Source organism: Apium graveolens, chromosome 7 (genome assembly GCF_009905375.1).
Source record: "Apium graveolens cultivar Ventura chromosome 7, ASM990537v1, whole genome shotgun sequence".
Classification (NCBI taxonomy): Eukaryota; Viridiplantae; Streptophyta; class Magnoliopsida; order Apiales; family Apiaceae; genus Apium; species Apium graveolens.
In genome coordinates this window covers 174,771,286-174,791,395 of record NC_133653.1, presented here as the reverse complement: position 1 = coordinate 174,791,395, position 20,110 = coordinate 174,771,286, and the positions used below count along the sequence as shown (strand labels likewise).

Sequence of the window (20,110 nt, the reverse complement as noted above, 5' to 3'; positions counted from 1 at the left end):
CGGACAACAATAAAATATGAGAAACTTGTGAAGCCATGACTCAATTTATTAAGTGCTACATCCCGGGGGAGGAAAGCATGAAGGTCGTTGCCTAGGAAATATAAAGTTACACACGAAGCTTTTACTTATAAGTCACGAAGACCCAAAAACTAATACAAAATTGATAGCACCGACATGTGTGAGGAATTGTCTCCTAGAAGACTCAAGTCGAAACTATTCGGTGACCCGACAATGCCATGGGAGCATGAAAAATGCTAGAAAAGCTTTAAAGCTTCAATCTGATTGCAGGAATTATGGAAAAAGTGGTTCGTGATTCCTTACTTGAAGTGCTGAAACCCCGAAAAATGGAGTTGGCCTTGAAGAAAGTACATAAGAAGAACCATAAGCTACGTTCGGGGGGCAATGATGTCGCCCAAAACGTATCATATTTATAATACATCGGTCGAAGATGATGGATGGTGACAAAGATAATGAGAAGAAAATATGATGGATGCCCGGAACAAGCGCATAGCAACGCCCAAAGGCAGTTCCTGATAATAATCATTAGTTACTTCATAAGGTGGATTGAGGCTAAGCATTTATCTATGATAACCACCAATCAAGTGACACAATTTCCGTGAGAAAGTGTGATAAACGAATATGGACTTCTGTAAATCTCAGTGGCGGATGATGAACATTAGCTCAACAAGAAGGATTTTAAAAAAATAAATACAAACAAACAATTATAAGGAGAATTGCCGTGATTCCTACTTCAGGCTTGTCCAAAATACAAGAACAAGTCAAGACGACCATGTAAATAGTCCTTAATGAACTGAAGAAGGCAGACTATCTACTTCCCATATTACGGGTGAATCGTGTCACATACAAAGTAAATGCAGGAGTTACATCATTCTTGTTAACCTACAAAGCTAAGATCGGCATACCTTTTGGAATCATTCCACCCCAAGGATTGAGGCCTTTGAGTCCGGAAAGAAAGAAGAAGATATGACACATGCTCTAAATTGATTAAGCCAACACTGGGATTTCTGAGGATCAGAAATGAGTTTCTTATAACACAGGAAGTAAAAGAATGATTTTATTGACAATGGGCATTACTCCCTAGAAATATTAATGCACTCGAAGTTGGGCAGAAAGGAAAGATGAATCCCATGTTTTGAAGGGCCGCATCTAGTCAAGAACAGAATTCAGATGAGGCTCCTACAAGCTTGAAAACGTTTAAAGAAAAGGAGGTAACAAGAACTGAACAGGGCTCGGGAAGATGTCTAGACTTGACACACTTTAAACCTGAGGGTTTAATTAAATCGAGCATCCAAATAGGATAACGCACTTAGTCATACTAACTAAGGGAAAAGAAGTTGGGGGGGCTCGTAGAGGCCACGTTCCATCCGGTTGAAGGAGGCATGTATCGTCCAAGCAAACGCTCGTAGAGCCATGATTTTATATGATTAAAGGATCAATGATTGCAAGTGGCTAGAGGAGAATGCTATTATAAGTTAGATCCCAGAATAAGCTTCGATTTGATATATTATAAGTTCAAATCGGGAAATTTAGCAAAAAGTTATGGCTGTTGAAAGGCTTGCAGCTCGTAATTGGATATTCCTGATCCAAGAGGTCAGAATCCACGTTCAAGAGGTCAGGATTCTTGATCTAAATTGTGAATTGTTCAACCAGAGGTCAGGATTCCTGATCTAAATCGTGAATTGTTCAACTAGGGGTTAGAATCCTGGTTCAAGAGGTCAGGATTCCTGATCTACATGTACGAAATTCGGGTTCTAGGGGGTCAGAATCCTGGTCCAAGGGGTTAGGATTCCTGACATAATTTGTTAAGTGTTCGACCAGAATCCCAACCGAATGGTCCTGGTCGAAAATCCCACGACCAGGACAAATGAGTCCATAATTCGGTCAGAATCCCGGTCAAAGGGGGATTTCTGCCATAAAAAAATATTATTAAATTTTATTCGAGATTTTTTAACCCGGTTTGGGATATTATTCGGAAAATTTAATCCGAGTTAAATTTTAATCGAGATTTTTTAAACTGATTTGGGCTATTATTCGGAAAATTTAATCCGAGTTAAATTTTATTCGAGATTTTTTAACCTGGTTTGGGATATTATTCGGAAAATTTAATATGAGTTAAATTTTATTCGAGATTTTTTAACCCGATTTGGGCTATTATTCGAAAATTTTAATCTGAGTTAGATTTCATTCTAGATTTTTTATACCCGGTTTGGGCTATTATTCGGAAATTTTAATCCGAGTTAAATTTTATTTGATATCTTTTAACCTGGTTTGGGCTAATATTCGGAAAATTTAATCCGAGTTAAATTTTATTCAAGATTTTTAATCCGGTTTGGGCTATTAGTCGGAAATTTATTCTGTGTTAAATTTTATTTGAGATTTTTTAACCCGGTTTAGGCTATTATTCGGAAAATTTAATCTGAGTTAGATTTTATTCCTGATTTTTTAACCCGGTTTGGGCTATTATTCGGAAAATTTAATCTGAGTTAGATTTTATTCCAGATTTTTTAAACCCGGTTTGGGCTATTATTCGGAAAACTTAATCCGAGTTAAATTTTATTTGAGATTTTTTAACCAGGTTTGGGCTATTATACGGAAAATTTAATCCGAGTTAGATTTCATTTTAGATTTTTAAAACCCGGTTTGGGGTATTATTCGGAAAATTTAATCCGAGTTAAATTTTATTCGAATTTTTTTAATCCGGTGTAGCTATTATTCGGAAAATTTATTATTCAAAAGGACCGTAAAAACTTTTTATCAGGGTTGGACACTCCTGACATGGGACTCATATTATTTAAAATATTGATTAAAATTAATATTATTATTTTTCAATAATAATATTTGAAAAAAAAAGGTTAGAAACATAAACTCAAAAAAAAAAATCGGGCGACCAGAACCAGGTCGGGGGTACTGACCGAATCAACCTGGTGGAAAACCCCCACGACCAGGTGAAATAGGAAGGTAATTCGACGGGAGGTGTTAAGGTGGAAAAGCGCAACTTGGGTACCAAGTTGCACTACCTTTATACAAAACGCTCCCTGAAATATCTAAAAATACGATTTTAATCCTAAAATTTGAGAATTTACAAATTTTATCCTAAAGTTTAAGAATTTACAAATAAGTCCTCGTAAATTTATAAAAATTCCTAAAATATTATGAAAAATTATGAAAAATACCCGGAAGTATATAAAAATTCCTAAAATATTAGGAAAAATTACGAAAAATACCCGGAAGTATAGAAACATTCCTAAAATATTAAAAAAAATTACGAAAAATACCTGGAGATATAGAAAAATTTCTAAAATATTAGGAAAAATATCCAGAGATACGAAATATTCCTAAAATATTAGGAAAAATCATAAAAAAAATACTCGGAAGTGTTGAAAATTTCCTAAAATATTAGAAAAAAATACGAAAGATACGAAAAAATTCCTAAAATATTAGAAAAAATCAAAAAATACCTGGAGGGGGTATAAATTCCTAAAATATTAGGAAAAAATATGAAAGGTATAGAAAAATTTCTAAAATATTAGAAAAAATCACGGAAAATATCCGGAGGTACAGAAAAATTCCTAAAATACTTGGAAAAAATACGAAAAATACCCAAAGGTACAGAATAATTCCTAAAATATTAGGAAAAATAACTGGAGCCACGAAAAAATTATTAACAATTTTGGAAAAATACTTGTGAATACGAGATACTCCCCTAAAATTAAGGGAAAAATACCAGAAAATTCTAAAAATAGGAATAAGTTAAGAAAATGAGTATAGAAAATTATAAAAATTCCAGAAAATATCAAGAAGTCTCGGATAAGGTAAATCGTTGTAATTGTGTAGGTAGCTTAACATGTTAAGCTAAAAACGATACGCCGGATAGTGTTATTGATAACTTAACTTCTACAAAATATTGAATGTGTTTCCCAGAAGTTGGGGGCAAATGATAGGGTATAAAAATAACCCTAATTGCGGAATTAATGTTGCATTAATTAGATATGATTTGGTCAAAGGGAAAAGCCCAAATAATGAGGCCCAAACCCTAATTATTTATTATTTTCGTAATTAATAAAGGTGCTAATTAAACATCCCAATAAATGTATTCAAATAAGTAACTACTTCTAAAAGAAGTAGCCTCCAAGTAACCTAAATTCAGATGAAAATTAATTTCTGCTTTCTAGGACTCCAAAGTCCAATTAAAAAAGGAGACTTTCCCACCAAGTCACCCAATTCTACCCTAATTCCTATACTATCGACGTCTATATAAAGGGTCTTACCCCTTCAACTTCAGGGGGACGTTTTTCCTGATAAGAGCTTCACACGTCATAAAGTCGTGAGGGCATCCTACAAGCCACGAGTCCAATACCTGGAACGACGTTTTAGACTTAGTCCTTGAAAGACATGAACGTCACTACGTCATTGGTGAGCTCTCGCTGTCATAGCCCCGAAGGCAAGTATCACCAAGAACTACGTTTTGACTTGATTCATGGAATACGTTAAGGTACGTAGGCATTTTATAAGGACAGATTAAAGCCACGAAATACAAGTACAGCCATTACAATTCAAAACTTTTCAAACCCCAACATTAAATACATGCAATAAATAAATACAGTTTTTTCACCCATAACAACATACTTTGTTAGGAAGGAGACGTTAACTTGGTTTTGTTCCATTTATAATAGCATAATCAATATTTAAAATACCATTAACATTATTACAAAGGCGGGCAACCCCCGCGCAGGAAGTAGTCGTTGAATAGAAAGTTCCTTGGTTGAATAAATTTTTACTCATTATGTATACATCTCCGCTGTTTCAGAAAATTTCCAATCAAATTCTGATCTGACCAAAGCCATTTATTGAGACCAGTAACTTTTAACATGTAACTAGAACTAGCTTTTAAGTATCCAAATAAAGTTATAAAAATTAACCTAGCATAACTGTACCTTTGAATAGGTCAAAATTAAACTCAAAGGCGTACACAGACAGCTTCGCAAAAGTTACTACCTCCATTTGACATTTTAACTTTTGACACATTATTTTCGGGACTTTGACTTTTGATACGCTTCTTCGTATGACCTTATAGCTAAAATTAATATTAAACATGTGCCAAAAGTCAAAACGTCAACTAATAAAATAAAATAAAATAGAATACTTTGGTATCTACAGTAGATAAAGAAAATAAGTAATGTAATGCAATGTTAGCAAATAAAACTATATTACATAAATTAAGTTGTTACGTACCATTAGTATATTACAGCTACATTTACATACACAACCTGCTGTCAAGATTGACAAATAAGAGAAATATATAACATTCAACATTCGGGCACTTGATGGCCAAATGTAACTCTTTTGAGTCTTGAACCATAATGAGGCTAAGAAGAAATATATAGCATCCATCAATTGGGAACTTGGTGTCCAGCTGTCGCTACTCGGTCATGAATCATCAAAGAGGCTACAATAGAAGATTCATACTGAACTGCTATAGTATTTTCTGAACCTTTCGTCGTCTTTGCACCACTTGTACATCACCCTGTACACTTCAATCAGGAGTTTGGGAAATCGACTTCCAAAATAATCATAAAACCCTTCAGATATAGGTCCCAAAAGTTCCTGGAATAACCCGTATTCGTAAAAACTAGTCAACGATTTGTTAAACTAGAACAGTGAAGCATAACATACAAAGCCTCAGTTTTCCAACTTCTAATCAACCTTCTGTCATGCAGTAAATAAAAATAACAATACATCTTCCAACTTCTAATAAACCTGCTTTATTTATGCACTAATATAACACAGTGCAAGTGATTGTCTGTGGACACAGGCAATATCTTCCCCTGGTGAGGAATCTCGAGTTCAATTATTCTAATCATGGGCTGCCAACATCTTGTCAAAAATCTAGAGTGTGCTACGAAGTACTATATTTCCAATTAAAATAACTAGGTAACTTATTCCGTGCTTCGCGCGATTTATAAACCTTTATTTCTAACTATTAAAAAAAAATTAAAAAAAAAAACTTTTTTATTTAAAAATTGTTTGATAGCTATTTTAAGAGTTGTTTAACAAATTGATTAATAATGATTTACATAAATAATTAGTTGGAGGAATAGTCTCATTATACATTTAAAAATATAATAATTGTGAAAAAAAATCATAAATATGAAACAATTACCATATGAACGTAGTCTTTTCGATAAAAAAACTAGAAATTTCAAATATAACTAAATAACATTTTTAAAAGCCCGACACCCCTCTCGTAGTATACATGCCCAATATTACTCTAAGAAATTATTTAATTAAAATATTAATTAATTCAGGTACAATACAATGAAACAATAAGGATAAAAAAAATTCATTGAATTATTCGGCAAAGAAAAGCGTTCAGCTGATCAAATTTAATAATAAAAAAGGGCCACGTTGGTCAGATGTTATTTAACATGTGTAGAGTAAAAACCTCCCGAGATTACTTGTATACAAATTCTCAATGTGCATTGAACAATTTATATACTTTCATAACTAATCACTTTCACAACTATTGATTTCTCTTTTATTTGCTAAAGACAACCATTGATTTCTCGAAAAGTTAAATCTAACCTACAGTTGTTCGAAAATAAATTGGATTATTCTTAAATAGGTAATATAAAATGACAGTATAAATAATTCTAAATTGTTACTTCGCCTGAAAGTGATATTTTTTATAATAATAATTAATATTTACAGTACATTGAAAAATAATTATATTTCTTAAATTTTTTTACTTTAACTTTTATACAAGTAAAATAAAGTAAATTTAATATATATTTAATAAGTGTAATTAATGACTATTAAGATTGCTATTAAGTGCAAGAAATATATATTTTTATAAAAAATAAAAATAATAAGAATCTAACAAAAATAGCTTAAAAAGATCTGGGGCCTTTCCAATTCTCTTCTATTATAATATATATAAATAGATTGTCACTCAGCATGTGGGTAAGTAATCTATTTAAGAAATGGTGTGGGCAATCCATTTAAGAAGGAACTACAGAAACAATTGGTCCATCGAGAAACAGTAGTAGTTGGGCAGGGAAAATAAACCTGAATATCCTTTGGCAGTTCTCTATAATGATTTGACTTGTTTCGCATCACCCTTAGCAGATCCCTAACACTGTCAAACTTGTATCGCCTGTAGCGTCCAATATTAGCAATAAATGCAGGCTCCATCTTCTCATCCCATTTTACACCTAAAGCCACTGCTGCTACACTTTCTAATTCTATTAAAATATCAGAAGCACTTTCCCTATCTTCAAGTTCTAACCTGTCACTGGTATCACGGAGAAATGACAGTTTCATTTCGGGATTCCAAAACAAAGGATGGTGCAAGACTTCTAGTGCAGTTGGCCTGCAAAAATATTAGCAATCAAATATTAAGTAATGTTCAAACATCTAAATTCACATAGCAAAACAGCTTTTACAAGTAAAAGAAAAAAAACCTACGACTCATTTTCACATTTAAAAATACTACTACCATCCCCTAGAGTAAGTAACCCGAAGTTTGGTGATTAAACTTTCATCAAAGTAGATCCACTGTGCAACTGGAGGTCCTAAGTAGGAGTGCTGGTATTTCCACGATTAAAAATATTTCATTCCAGGTCCACGAAATGTTAGAGATTGTTGTTATAAAATTGATCATAGAACCTACCTGACTAAATAATTTTTAATAGAACCTAAAATAGATGAAACACGAGATAGATGAGGACTAGAAATTGATGAATCAACTGCTCCAGAATGGCTGGTAATACCACTTGAGGGTAGATAGACCGTCCACCCAGTCCAGCAGTTTTCACGATTCAAAGAATTCTCTTTCGTCTATAATAAGATATTAAGGCCTCGTCAATGTCTCTCTACTTCCGCCTTCAATTTCTCTCCACTTCACCTACAACATAAAGGATTTGACTCCTACTGAAAACAGCTAAATATCCGACTTAAGTACAATTTGCATCGCCGGATATAAGACGGACAAAGAGAGAGTAAGAAAGATATCTGGATCACACAAGAAAAAACTATCTTGTAACGAGTGACAAAGAGGATTAGCATGGACCCAGATGAAGGGGCGGATAAGGAAAAGAGATGGCAGAACATGCAGGAAGGGGAGGAGAGAGTGAATAGGGCAATGGCAGCAATTTAGAAAAAAAGATTGTTCAAGTCCGATACTGAAAATTGTGAAGCTCCTATCGGTATAGAAAATAATTACAGAATGGTTTTCTGAATGGAACTTCGCAAATTTGTTAAAACTTACTCAATTTACTTCCCCTAAGTACGTCACAGCAGGTTACCCAAAACTAGATCTCAAACACACTATTAAACTATTTATAGTGTGACTAGTGCTTTCCAGATGTAAATACTTGTCAACAACAGATACTTAAATTATGTAGGGAACCTTAAAGAGAAAGAGAGTGGAAGGTAGAAAATATAAGCATTAGAGTGTTTATACTTTATACCGTCCCAGATAAATTAGGTCTAATAATTTATGTTTCTTCAATGATTGAAATCAACAAAAAAACCATTAAATAGTTAATGACTAATAAGTGATAGAAATAACCAAACAAAATTTAAATTTCATTTCCTTCAATTTGTTCTCAATCTTTCATTTCTTTCAATTTATTCTGAATAATATGTTCCAAGTAATTATATAATAATACAGCGAGACAATCGAGCAACTGAAACAGGCAATTGTAAATTTGTAATAGTATAGTAAGAAATAAGAAAGCAACTATTTATTTCAGTGGCACTGTGTCAGAAGTAGAATCATACTATCTTCAATGATGAGAACCACAATTTCTTACCTAAGTTCGGGTTCACGATCTAATAAACATGAAAAGAGATCTACTGCTTCTGGAATATGCTGCACTAAAAAGAGGTCCACCATGTTTCTTGTAATATTGATATCACGTTCAAGAGGATCACCGAATGGATGCCTACCACCGGTAATGCAGTAAAAGAGAACACACCCCAAACTAAATATATCAACAGAACGCGTTTGGCGCCCATGGAGAAGCTGTTCGGGTGCTTGCCATCCTGAACTTCCATTCCCTGCCATAAATCAAGTAATTTATTTGAAGCAATCACAAAGGTTTTTTAGTATAAGAGTAAGTATACCTTAAAGAACTTTCATATATAGAAAGTAGGGATACAAATGAGCCCCTTTGATCCTAAATAATACTTGCCTTATATTAGGTTTACTTATTGAGCCAAGCTGAAACATGAAGCTAGTCTATCTACAAGTGGAGCATGAAATTGTCAAATTCTACTTCGACTATAATACATAAGAAACTTCGACTAAACTTAGTCTGGCACATCTATTAAAAGAAGGTAAGGCACAAATTGTTGTGCAGACACGTGTTCAGGCTTGGGTCATTAATAAAATCAAGCACGTTTATAGGAATCAAATCTGGATCTCGTGTACACAGGTAACTGTCATGATTGACAGTAGTAATATTACTATTAGGTGTTTTTAGTAATTGCTGGTAGTATAGCTAAGTATAATCAAGGGCAAGAATGTCTTTTTCTGTTTTTCTGTGTAATTCGGTTAGGAGAGCCTAAGGAGAGCCTATATAAGGACTTGTACGCTGTTATTAGGGGTATTATGAAATATATGAAAAGGAATCTATTTCCACCAATCTCTTTCTCTCACTATAACTGCTTTCTCTCTCTAGGGTTTCTACCTCATTTCTCTCTCTAAACTTTGTCTCTCTCTCAATTCTGATCTCAATCTCTCTGTTTCTCTTCTAATCTCTCTCTCTGATTCTCTCACATATACTCTACAATCTCTATCTCTAATTCTACCTGTTTTACTCTGACTAGCTTTACAACCCGCGCGATGCACACGCGATGCATAGGTCTTCATTAATATTTTTATATTATTTATAATTATAATAAATTTCTTTTTAGATCATTACCTTATTAGTATATTTATAAATAATATAATACATATTTGTTGGTGGTGGGATTCGCACCTGAATCTTGGGTGGTATATAAATAATAATATAAATATTTGTTGTTGGTGGGGTTCGAACCTGGGAGTTTTAGTATTGTATAAATAATAATATAAATATTTGTCATAGGCGGGGTTCGAACCTGGGAGCTTCAGTAGCGTATATTCTTTTAGTATTTGAATCGAACGGTTCTGATCACTAGATTAAAAAGATCTGGCAGTCATAAATGGGGATAACCAAACCAACCAAAAAAAAACATACCAAATTATACCTCATTCCAGTTATTATAGTATAATATATAGATTTCTGCACTTAATATACAGAAAATACCAAAAATATACTTAAAAGTAGTAAAAACATAAGTAAACCATGACAAATTAGTATCAGAGCTCTAAATCTAGATCAGCCACTGCTTCAATCATGTTGTACACACAATTCCGAGCAGATCAAGCCTAAGTACTCAGCAATCTCACCTCAAAGTTCAGAACTTGAATTTTGTGTTCATATCATTTTAATCTCTATTTGCAGATCTGTTTTAAGTTGTTGAGATTAGTGTTAGTTTGTGTTGCTTTTGCTTGCTATTGTGGAAATAGATCTAGTTAGTATCAACTAAGATTGAAATTAGGAGAAGGAATTCAAATTTAGGGCAAAGCTTAACTCTTAAGCATTGCTGAAGCGTTGAAGTCATATTAGTCACTTGAAGTAATTGGAGATTGAGGATAGGAATAATGGAGCCTCTAATTAGTAAGGAAGTCGATAAAGGATATACGGATGTTGGAGAACTGAAGCAGCAACAGGAAATAGATAGAGAGGAGATTCTTAATAGAAAGCTAAATAAGCTGGAGGCTACATTTGAAGAAGCTATGAAATTAATGGTGAAATTTCTGCAGTTCAAGCCTCAACAGGTTGAGGAAGGATTTATAAATCCTTTTGGCTCTAATCAGAGAAAGAAACTTAGAGAAAGAAGAAGTAAGGAACCAATGGAAACCAAAAGTTTACAACACATTAAGCTTAAATTTCCAAGGTTTACAGAAGGAAAAGCTGTGGAGGATTGGATACAGGATTGCAACCAGTATTTTGAGATCTATAGAGTTGGTGGAAATAAGAAGATTGCTATTGGTGGAATGCATCTGGAAGGCAATTCCAAGAGCTGGTATCAGTTGTTTATATTGGGGCAAGTTGTTTATATTGGAGCATTCTGTTACTGATTGGGATCATTTCACTGATTGTATGAAGAATAGGTTTCTTGTAAAGGAACAGGAGCTTCTGTTTGAGAACTTTAAACAGCTCAAACAAACTGGAACAGTGGAGCAGTAGTATGATTTGTTTGAAAGATATATGAAGCAGCTTAAGAGGAAGGTGCCTTCTCTGTCAGGGAGCTATTTTGCAGAATGTTTTATTAGTGGTTTGTGCAAGGAGATTCATGAAGTAGTGCAACTGTTAGCTCCTTGAACTTCCAATGTCTGAATTCTTCCTTTATCCTCCCTTGATCTTAATTCAGGAAGAAGTTTCTTCTCTGATTTCTTTGGATGTTCACAGCACCTAGCTTTTTTAAAAGCCTGTTCTACAGAGTCTGGATTCTCTCCTTTGGCGGTTGTGTCAGTTCATGCTATTGAAGGAGTACAAGGAAATCAAACCATCACTTTGACTGGTACAAAAGGAAGGAAACAGTTTTCTATTCTGGTGGATGGAGGTAGTACTCACAGTTTTATTGATGAAAATACTGCCAAGCAACTTAAACGTGAGCTAGTAAAGACTCCTCCAATGCAGGTCTTAGCAGCTAATGGAAATCATTTAACCAATCAGTATGAATGTAAGCAGCTTTACTGGAAGATTGCAGGGTATCAATTCCAAGCTGATGTGAAGAGTCTACCCATGGGAAGCTATGATTTAGTGCTTGGAGTAGACTTGTTAGGGTCTTTAGGGCCAGTTACCTTTAATTTTAACCACTTGCAGATGCAGTTTAAAAATCAAGGTAAAATGATAACTCTGACAGGAAACTCTGAAGTCAGAGAAACCAAGACTACAACAGATGATTGCAGACCAGTTTATCAGCAGTTGTCAAAGACAAGAACATGGCCTAATGTTTCTCTTGGATGTGGTGGAAAAACCTGAAGGAATGATGTTAAATCATCAGTCTATAGAAGAGGACTCAAAAACTGGACATTCAGAGGAACTTCAAAAGTTATTGGAAAACTATGCAGATATATTCAAAACCCCAGAGGAGGTTTCTGAGGTTACCTCCTCAGAGGGGTATTTAACATTCTACTGAGCTAAAGGAAGGGTCATAATTATTTTTTATGAGACCCTATAGAAACTCATTTGACCAAAAGAATGAGATTGAGAAACTTGTGGCTGAGATTTTGGAATCTAGTGTTATAAGGCCCAGTAGTTCTCCTTTTGCATCTCCTATACTGTTGGTAAAAAAGAAGGATGGAACTTGGAAATTTTGCATAAATTACAGGAAGCTTAACTCTATCACTATCAAGAATAAATTTCCAATTCCTTTGATTGAAGAATTATTAGATGAACTTCATGGAGCTCCATTTTTTACTAAGTTGGACTTGAGGGTTGGTTACCATCAAGTCAGAACGAAGGAGGGAGATGTGAAAAAGACAGCCTTTAGGACTCAAGGGCATTATGAGTTCACTGTGATGCCATTTGGCCTTACTAATGCCCCAGCAACCTTTCAGAACTTAGTGAATGATGTGTTTAAACCCCATTTAAAGAAGTTCACTCTAGTCTTATTTGATGATATTCTAATTTACTCTAAAACAGCTGAAGATCTCTTGCAACATCTACATTAGGTGTTCAGTCTTATGAAGAAGCACCAGCTGTTTGCTAAGCAGACCAAATGTGAGTTTATGACTACTCATGTAGCTTACTTGCAATATCATCAGCAGAGAGGGGATAGCTGTGGATCAGTCTAAGGTTGCTGACATGCTGGCTTGGCCTGTTCCTCAATGTTTGAAAGCTTTAAGGGGCTTCCTGGGGATAAGTGGTTACTTATAAAAGGTTATGGCATCATAGCTAAACCTTTAACAAACCTGCTACAAAAGGATAGTTTCAACTGGACTGAGGAAGCCACAACAGTTTTCCAGACTCTAAAGCAAGCCATGACTAATACTCGTGTTTTGAGATTGCCAGATTTTACAAAGGAGTTTACAGTGGAGTCAGATGCCTGTAATACTGGGATTGGAGTTGTGTTGACTCGGGAGGGACAACCACTGGCTTACTTTAGTAAGGCTCTAGGGGTTATGGGCCAGGCTATGTCAACCTATGAAAAACAATAGATTGCAGTTGTAGCAGATGTGAAAAAATGGTCTCCTTGCCTTATGGATAAACATCTCTTTATTAAGACAGATCATTGGGCTCTCAAGTTCTTGGCAGAATAGAAGCTAAGCAATCTGTTGCAGCAGAAGTGGATTAGTAAGTTGTTGGGATACAATTATATTGTTTTCTACAGAAAGGGTAAAGACAACACTATTGCTGATGCTTTATCCAGAACGCATGAAGACACAACTGTGGCTGAGCACTCTTTTGCACAGAACCCTGAGGACATGGTTCCAATCGTAAGGAGGGAGGTTGTCATGAATCATGATTGACAGTAGTAATAATACTATTAGGTGTTACTACGAACTAGTAATTGCTAATAGTATAGCTAAGTATAATCAAGTAACGGCAAGTATGTCTTTTTCTGTTCTTCTGTGTAATTCTGTTAGGAGAGCCTATATAAGGACTTGTATGTTGTTATTAGAGGTATTATGAAATATATGAAAAGGAATCTATTTCCACCAATCTCTTTCTCTCTCTATAACTGCTTTTTGTCTCTAGGATTTCTACCTCATTTCTTTCTCTAAAGTCTTGTCTCTCTCTGAATTCTGATCTCAATCTCTCTGTTTCTCTTCTAATCTCTCTCTGATTCTCTCATATCTACTCTACAATCTCTAATTCTACCTGTTTTACTCTTATTTCTGCACTCAATATACAGAAAATACCAAAAATGTACCTAAAAGTAGTAAAACCTCAAGTAAACCATGACAGTAACACAGTTATACTGGATCATGCCAGCTAAATCTTAATAATAGTTCAGTTGTGATACAAATTCCATTGCTACTAGCATAAATCTAGCATCTATAACTATAATACATAAAAAGAACTGAACTTAACTTGAAATGGCTAATCTAATTAAAAGTTGAGGTCAGATACAAATTGTTGTGCATTCAAGTATTCATGGGTCATTAATAAAAGGGTTTGTCCCGTGTGTGCCCATGGGCACATGCTAAGCACTAAAATTTATAATTTTGGTGCATTTTGATTGGTGTAGTTGTGAATACAGGGGGGTCCACCATTATCAAAAAGTGTAAGCCAATCAAAACAAGCTAAACTTATAGAATTTTGTGCTTAACATATGCCCATGGGCACACCACAGAAAAATCGTTAATAAAAAAACAAAAACTGAGCCCATTTAATACGTCATTATATTGAACATTACTTTGCCAGCTAATTCTTAACAGAGAAAGTTCAATTCTTGTGATAAGTTCTAGTATTATATCCAACGGTTCTTATTTATTTACTAAAGATCTAACAGTCATTATTCTTTTCAAAAATTGAACCAAACTACAACCAAATATCCACAAGTTTGCTTATTATAATATATATATAACAATAAATAACATTCTTTTCATGTTCCTCATAACCTAGCCGGGCAAAAGAAGATCTGTATAAGATCTGTATGTACTGGTCCAATCCGCCAATTGCATATAAAGCAAAACTCTAATAACTAATAACATATTTTCCCTTGGACCTCATCACCCATCCAGGTGTAAGAAGACGTGCATGTATTGGTGATGTTGCACATGAAGGAAGGTTGCTTAGGAGGTCAAACTAAGATACATTTACAAGGCAGTTGGTGATACTAAAAACAATTATACTTAAACTGGAACTCAACAAGGTAAAAGAACAATATACAGTAAATCATTTTTACTGTAATTAAATTAGCTGGAACTAACACTATTTAAACAAACTTTGCAATTTCTACAAATGAAAATTGCATAAAGCTAGTTCAAGATACTTGCCAGTAGCATGATGACCCAAGGAAGACATATCCCGAGCAAGGCGCTTACTAATGCCCATATCTGATAGCTTCGCACTGGGAATTTTATCCTGGACTATCAACACATTTTGAGGCTTCAAGTCTCTGTGAACTATGCCCAGTTCATGCAAATGTGTGAGACCAGAAACTATATCCCTGTATTACACATGCACAGACTATACGTAAGTGCTAAATCCAATCGTTTGGGTATATATACAGAAAATTCTTAACTATCTTCAACTAGTAACTAGTACTAAGCCGCATTTAAAAAAACTAGTACTAAGCCACATACACAACTGGTACTGAGGGCAGAACCACATTCTTTTCAATAAATTGAATAATAGGGCTACACAAGGAAGTATTTAGTTAATTCCAGTAACTACTTCTTAAAGATGAAATATTCATTTAATAAGTGCCAAGTTAAAGTAATGCAATTCAGGATCCATAATATCTCTCCAACATATTATCAAGATCAAAGGATCCTATAATAATATATACTGTATCCTTGAATTTGGTATTCAATCAGAATCTCCAATGTTACATATGCCTGACCATAATATGATATAAAAAATAAGCAGGACACCAGCGAAGTGCTTAAGTACAAAATCAGTGGTTAATGATAAATTCTACATAAATGATCAACTCTTAAATCTGTGGTTGTGAACAAGCACAAATATCTTTAAAGTTTTAAACTTAATTACTTACATGAAAAGTGATCCAATTATATATCTTTTAGTTGCAGCATGAAAACTAACCTCATCAACTTCAGGAGCATAGGTGAAGGATAACCGTTTGCTTTCCACAACTCAATATCCTGTAATATACCTTTCATAGAATCCAAGCGAACCTTATAATCTGTCATAGCTCTAGAAGCCTGAGCTCCTGTTTGTACCGACTTCCCAGAATGATCAGACTGCATATATATCAAATCATTCAAGGTGCAGGTACAAAGTTCAAGCGAGAGGTAAACAAAATCTTGGTCATACTCCACTCCATACCATCTAACAATATTTGAATGGCTGTCAGATGCAATAAGATTTTGAATCTCTTTGAAGGCCACGTCATGATGAGCCCTGACAAGGCGTTTAACTGCAACATGTCGGCCTTCATAAATTCCTTCAAGGACAACAGTGCCGTTGCTTCCTTTGGCAATTTCTTTATTCATTACAAATAATTTACCTACAACACGCCCATCAGCCTTCTGATTGATTAGCTTGTTTAAATTCAAAAACGGCTTCCTGTAACTCTCCGTGGTTAAATTGCCATCCTCAAGATCAAACAGTGTTTTTTTATCCCTTTTTTCAACACTACCACTGTTCTTTGTTGATTTCCGGTTTTTTTTCTTTTTGGAAGAAAAATTGTTTGCACTTATATTGCTAACTGGATCTCTAGGAATTATAGCACAGAAATAGATCAAAGCACCCATGCCTATAAAAAGGAACGGAACGAGGGAAAGGACACCTCTGTAGGAGTTTTTCACACCTGAACCGGACATTTCGAAAGTTTTACTCATTTCTGGTAAGTAAAATATAACTCTTGCATCATTTTCAGGTTGTACGTCTAGGCTCATACCAGCCTTGTCTTGTGAAGGAGGCTTCTTGTCTTCATGATAACCTAGTGGTCGTTTATCTGGTTTTGAGAAGTAGTCTAAAACATTACTGCTGCGTAGCCGTGTCACTACAGCTTTTGATTGGCATTGCAATGGCATAGTAAACTGAACACCAGGCTTGGAAGGAAGTTCATTTCCAGAATTTGCACGATACCCACTAATTAAATTCTCAATATCTTGACAAAGAAAAGCAGCACCAATTTCAGAAACTGACACATTCCATGTATATTTTTTTGAGGCATATGACAATAAATAATCTGTTCGAGTGATGTGAAGCGGAAACTCATCTGCCTTCGCATTTATGGTACCAGTTTTATGCAATTCAGTAGATTCAGTTGGCCCAAACGTGTGGATTCTCCTTCCACTATTAGCATCAAGAACAAACACGGTAGTCTTCATAGCTCCATTCAACATTCCACCATCCTCTGATACATGTGGAGTATTAACAACAAACTCTCCAATGCTCCTATCAAGTTTCTGCAGATATAATTTATTAGCATAAGGTAACGTTTTAACAATTAAAAAAACAAAACTCAAGTTAATAAGAATATTAAATAACCGTAGCATGAATATACACTTAATTTAAAAAAAATATAGCACTTGGAGGTTTTGTATTGACTACGGGAAATTGAATTCCTTGACTATTAAGAACAATTTCCAATTCCTTTGACAAAGGAATTATTAAATGAACAACATGGAGCTAAGTTTTTTTCCAAACTGGACCTAGGAGTTGGATATCACCGAATGAGAATAAAAGAGGTCGATGTGGATAAAACAGCTTTCAAAACTCACTTGGGGAAATATAAGTTTCCTGCTACTTTTTAAAACCTGATGATTGATGTACTTAAGCCACATCTCAAAAAGTTTACATTGGTCTTCTTTGAAGACATACTTGTGTTCCGAGACTGCTGAAGACAATAAGAAGCATTTGGAAAATCCATAGACACACAAACAAATCCGCACATTCATCCTCAAAAATCATCATTCCATTATAATTTAGTTTATCATGTACTCTTAACTATAGAAGTAAATACTATGACTAAACATCAAAAAGATAATTGAAGTAATCCAATCCTATCATAATTAATCATTCAATTAAAAAAACTAATTGATCTCTATTCCTTAATTTACAAAAATCAAACAAAAAATGTTTAAGTTAGTGCTCCGCATTACTGCTGAAGCTTCTACTCTTCAGGTCATTTCGGACTTGTGAGTTCCATGACACTGCGAGAGGTTTTGGAATTTGAAGGTCCATGCAAATGGGTCCAGACATTACAGTTAAGTTCTTATATGTTTTATCATATTTCCTCCTTGTACAGAGCCGAGAGCTCCAATCTGCAGAGATACTGACAATCAACTAAACCAAAAAGTCACCTGAGGCATTGCTTAAAATGACGTGAATATTAGGCAACCAACACAAAAAATAGCTAAATCCAGTATTCAATCCATCCAAACCAAGTAAACATATGATATATCTACACACACAAAGTCTGCACATACATGCACACACCAATTTTAAGATAAACAGGCATCATCCTACTAGTAGAGCGGGGTTGATTCTGTGATAGGTGTAATGTTGGGTGAACTGTGGCATAGTAACGACATATACTGATAATGTTACATCATCTGCAGCAGGCCCAAATTTTCCATTAAACAGTCTCACAAATCAGATATTTAGGTTCTATACAGGTGTTTGATCCAGAATTACAAAGCGGCAGAAGTAAGACTAAGAGGACATACAATTTTGCCAATCTCAGTGTCCGCATACAACATCCAGTCGTCTTCACAATACATATAGTGAAGAGCTCCAGGTCCAGATTCATTATGGTTGACAGGGGTGTGATATGAAGTATAGATCGGTGCCCCTGTTGACTGAGACCATAGTAGTTTCTCAGACTTTGGATCCACTAAATGAATGGTACCATCCAATGTTGCAACTAATGTAGTAGTTGTTTGTTCGCTGCTTTAAGATAGATAAACACGGAATCAGAAAAAAGTTGATTCAGGAAGGAAGAGGAGCAGCAAACATAATTAGATAAATGATGGTTGCAGAATAAGATGCAATTCAATTCAAGCACTCAGGTGCCTGCCTATCTAAAAGTAAACTAGTTTAGTGTCTGCATCAACTTAAATTACAATGAATTACCTACAAAATTAAAGTGGCAGTTATCATATGTGTCCTCTCTCCGTCCCGTTGATTTTTATACGTGCACTTTTCGAGGCTGGCTTTTTATAAAGTATAGTTTCACAATATTTTCTTTTAATTTTTTTCTGAATAAAAATTTATGTTTATTGTGGAGTTATGCTTTAAAGGAGTATTGAATAACATGTTATAGAATTAACGGGACATAGGGAATATCATTTTATATGTTTCCAACATAAATTATATAGCTTAAAATGAGATATGATCCCGTCAAATGAAGGCTGTGGGTTTAACAGGATACAAATTTAGTTAAAAAAGCGAGAATGTACATCAAAGTTTGTGTTTGCTACCACAGATTGATTGTGTATTTAAATATCTGAGAATGACAATTACTAAAAAAAATAAAAAAAATTAGGTGTTGACTGACTTGGGAACTGATAAGAGGGTGCGGCGGCTGGGCGACTTGTCCGGGGAACGAAAGGATACAGCCTTAGTGCCGGAGCCGGAGAAGACGGCGAACAGGAGGAGGCAAATGGTGAGAAATTGCTGCGGATTCATCCCGGGGGAATTCAATTGACTTGGAAGTCGTAAGTAAGTAATAGATGAAAATATAAAATTAGAGGGAATCACGATTGTGGAGGAGACAAGGGCATAATAATAATTAATTAATCAAGGGAAGACTCGTGGAGAATGAACAAGTTGATCAAATCACGGTAAATATAACGGAAGACGACAAGGTGAGAAACACGGTAACCCGGATTCCCCCTTCCACCCTTCCCAACAATGGACCAAAATGTGAATTTTGAGTGCTAAATTGTCCAAAATGTCACTTTTGAAAATAATGGCCCAAAATGTCACTTTAAAACAGTACTTCGTCTTCCGTTTTATATTTTTAATGCAAAACAGTACTTCGTGTTCCATTTTGATATTTTAATTTTTCTTTTAATTTTTTTTATAATGGGCAAAACGGTGGTTGAAGTAGCGTTTTGACTCAAAACGGTACATCATATAGTGTTTTGTACCAAAACGGAACTTCATCTACCGTTTTGCGCATTAAAAAAAATTCAAAATACCAAAACGTTACACGAAGTTCCGTTTTAGGTGTTTTACATAAACGGTACACGATGTACCGTTTTGAAGTGACATTTAAGGTCATTTTTAACCCCCAAGTGACATTTAGAGCCACCACCCCTTGCTGGGTTTTGGGTGTGTTTCTATGACTTTGCGGGTCATTTATCGACCACCGTAATAAGCCACGGTCATTTTTTTTAATTTTTTTA

General features: G+C 34.8%; 1 protein-coding gene across 1 annotated transcript; it reads right to left on the bottom strand.

Annotated features, from left to right (window-relative positions):
- Positions 1 to 5,210: 5,210 nt before the first annotated feature.
- Positions 5,211 to 19,615, bottom strand: LOC141671205 (serine/threonine-protein kinase/endoribonuclease IRE1a-like). Its single transcript, XM_074477367.1, has 7 exons — positions 19,258 to 19,615; positions 18,428 to 18,650; positions 15,834 to 17,164; positions 15,062 to 15,234; positions 8,835 to 9,081; positions 7,087 to 7,390; positions 5,211 to 5,625 (listed from the first exon to the last, which is right to left on the bottom strand). The coding sequence occupies exons 1-7, from the start codon at positions 19,386 to 19,388 to the stop codon at positions 5,482 to 5,484; spliced, it is 2,553 nt and encodes an 850-aa protein (XP_074333468.1). The 5' UTR covers positions 19,389 to 19,615; the 3' UTR covers positions 5,211 to 5,481.
- Positions 19,616 to 20,110: the final 495 nt, after the last annotated feature.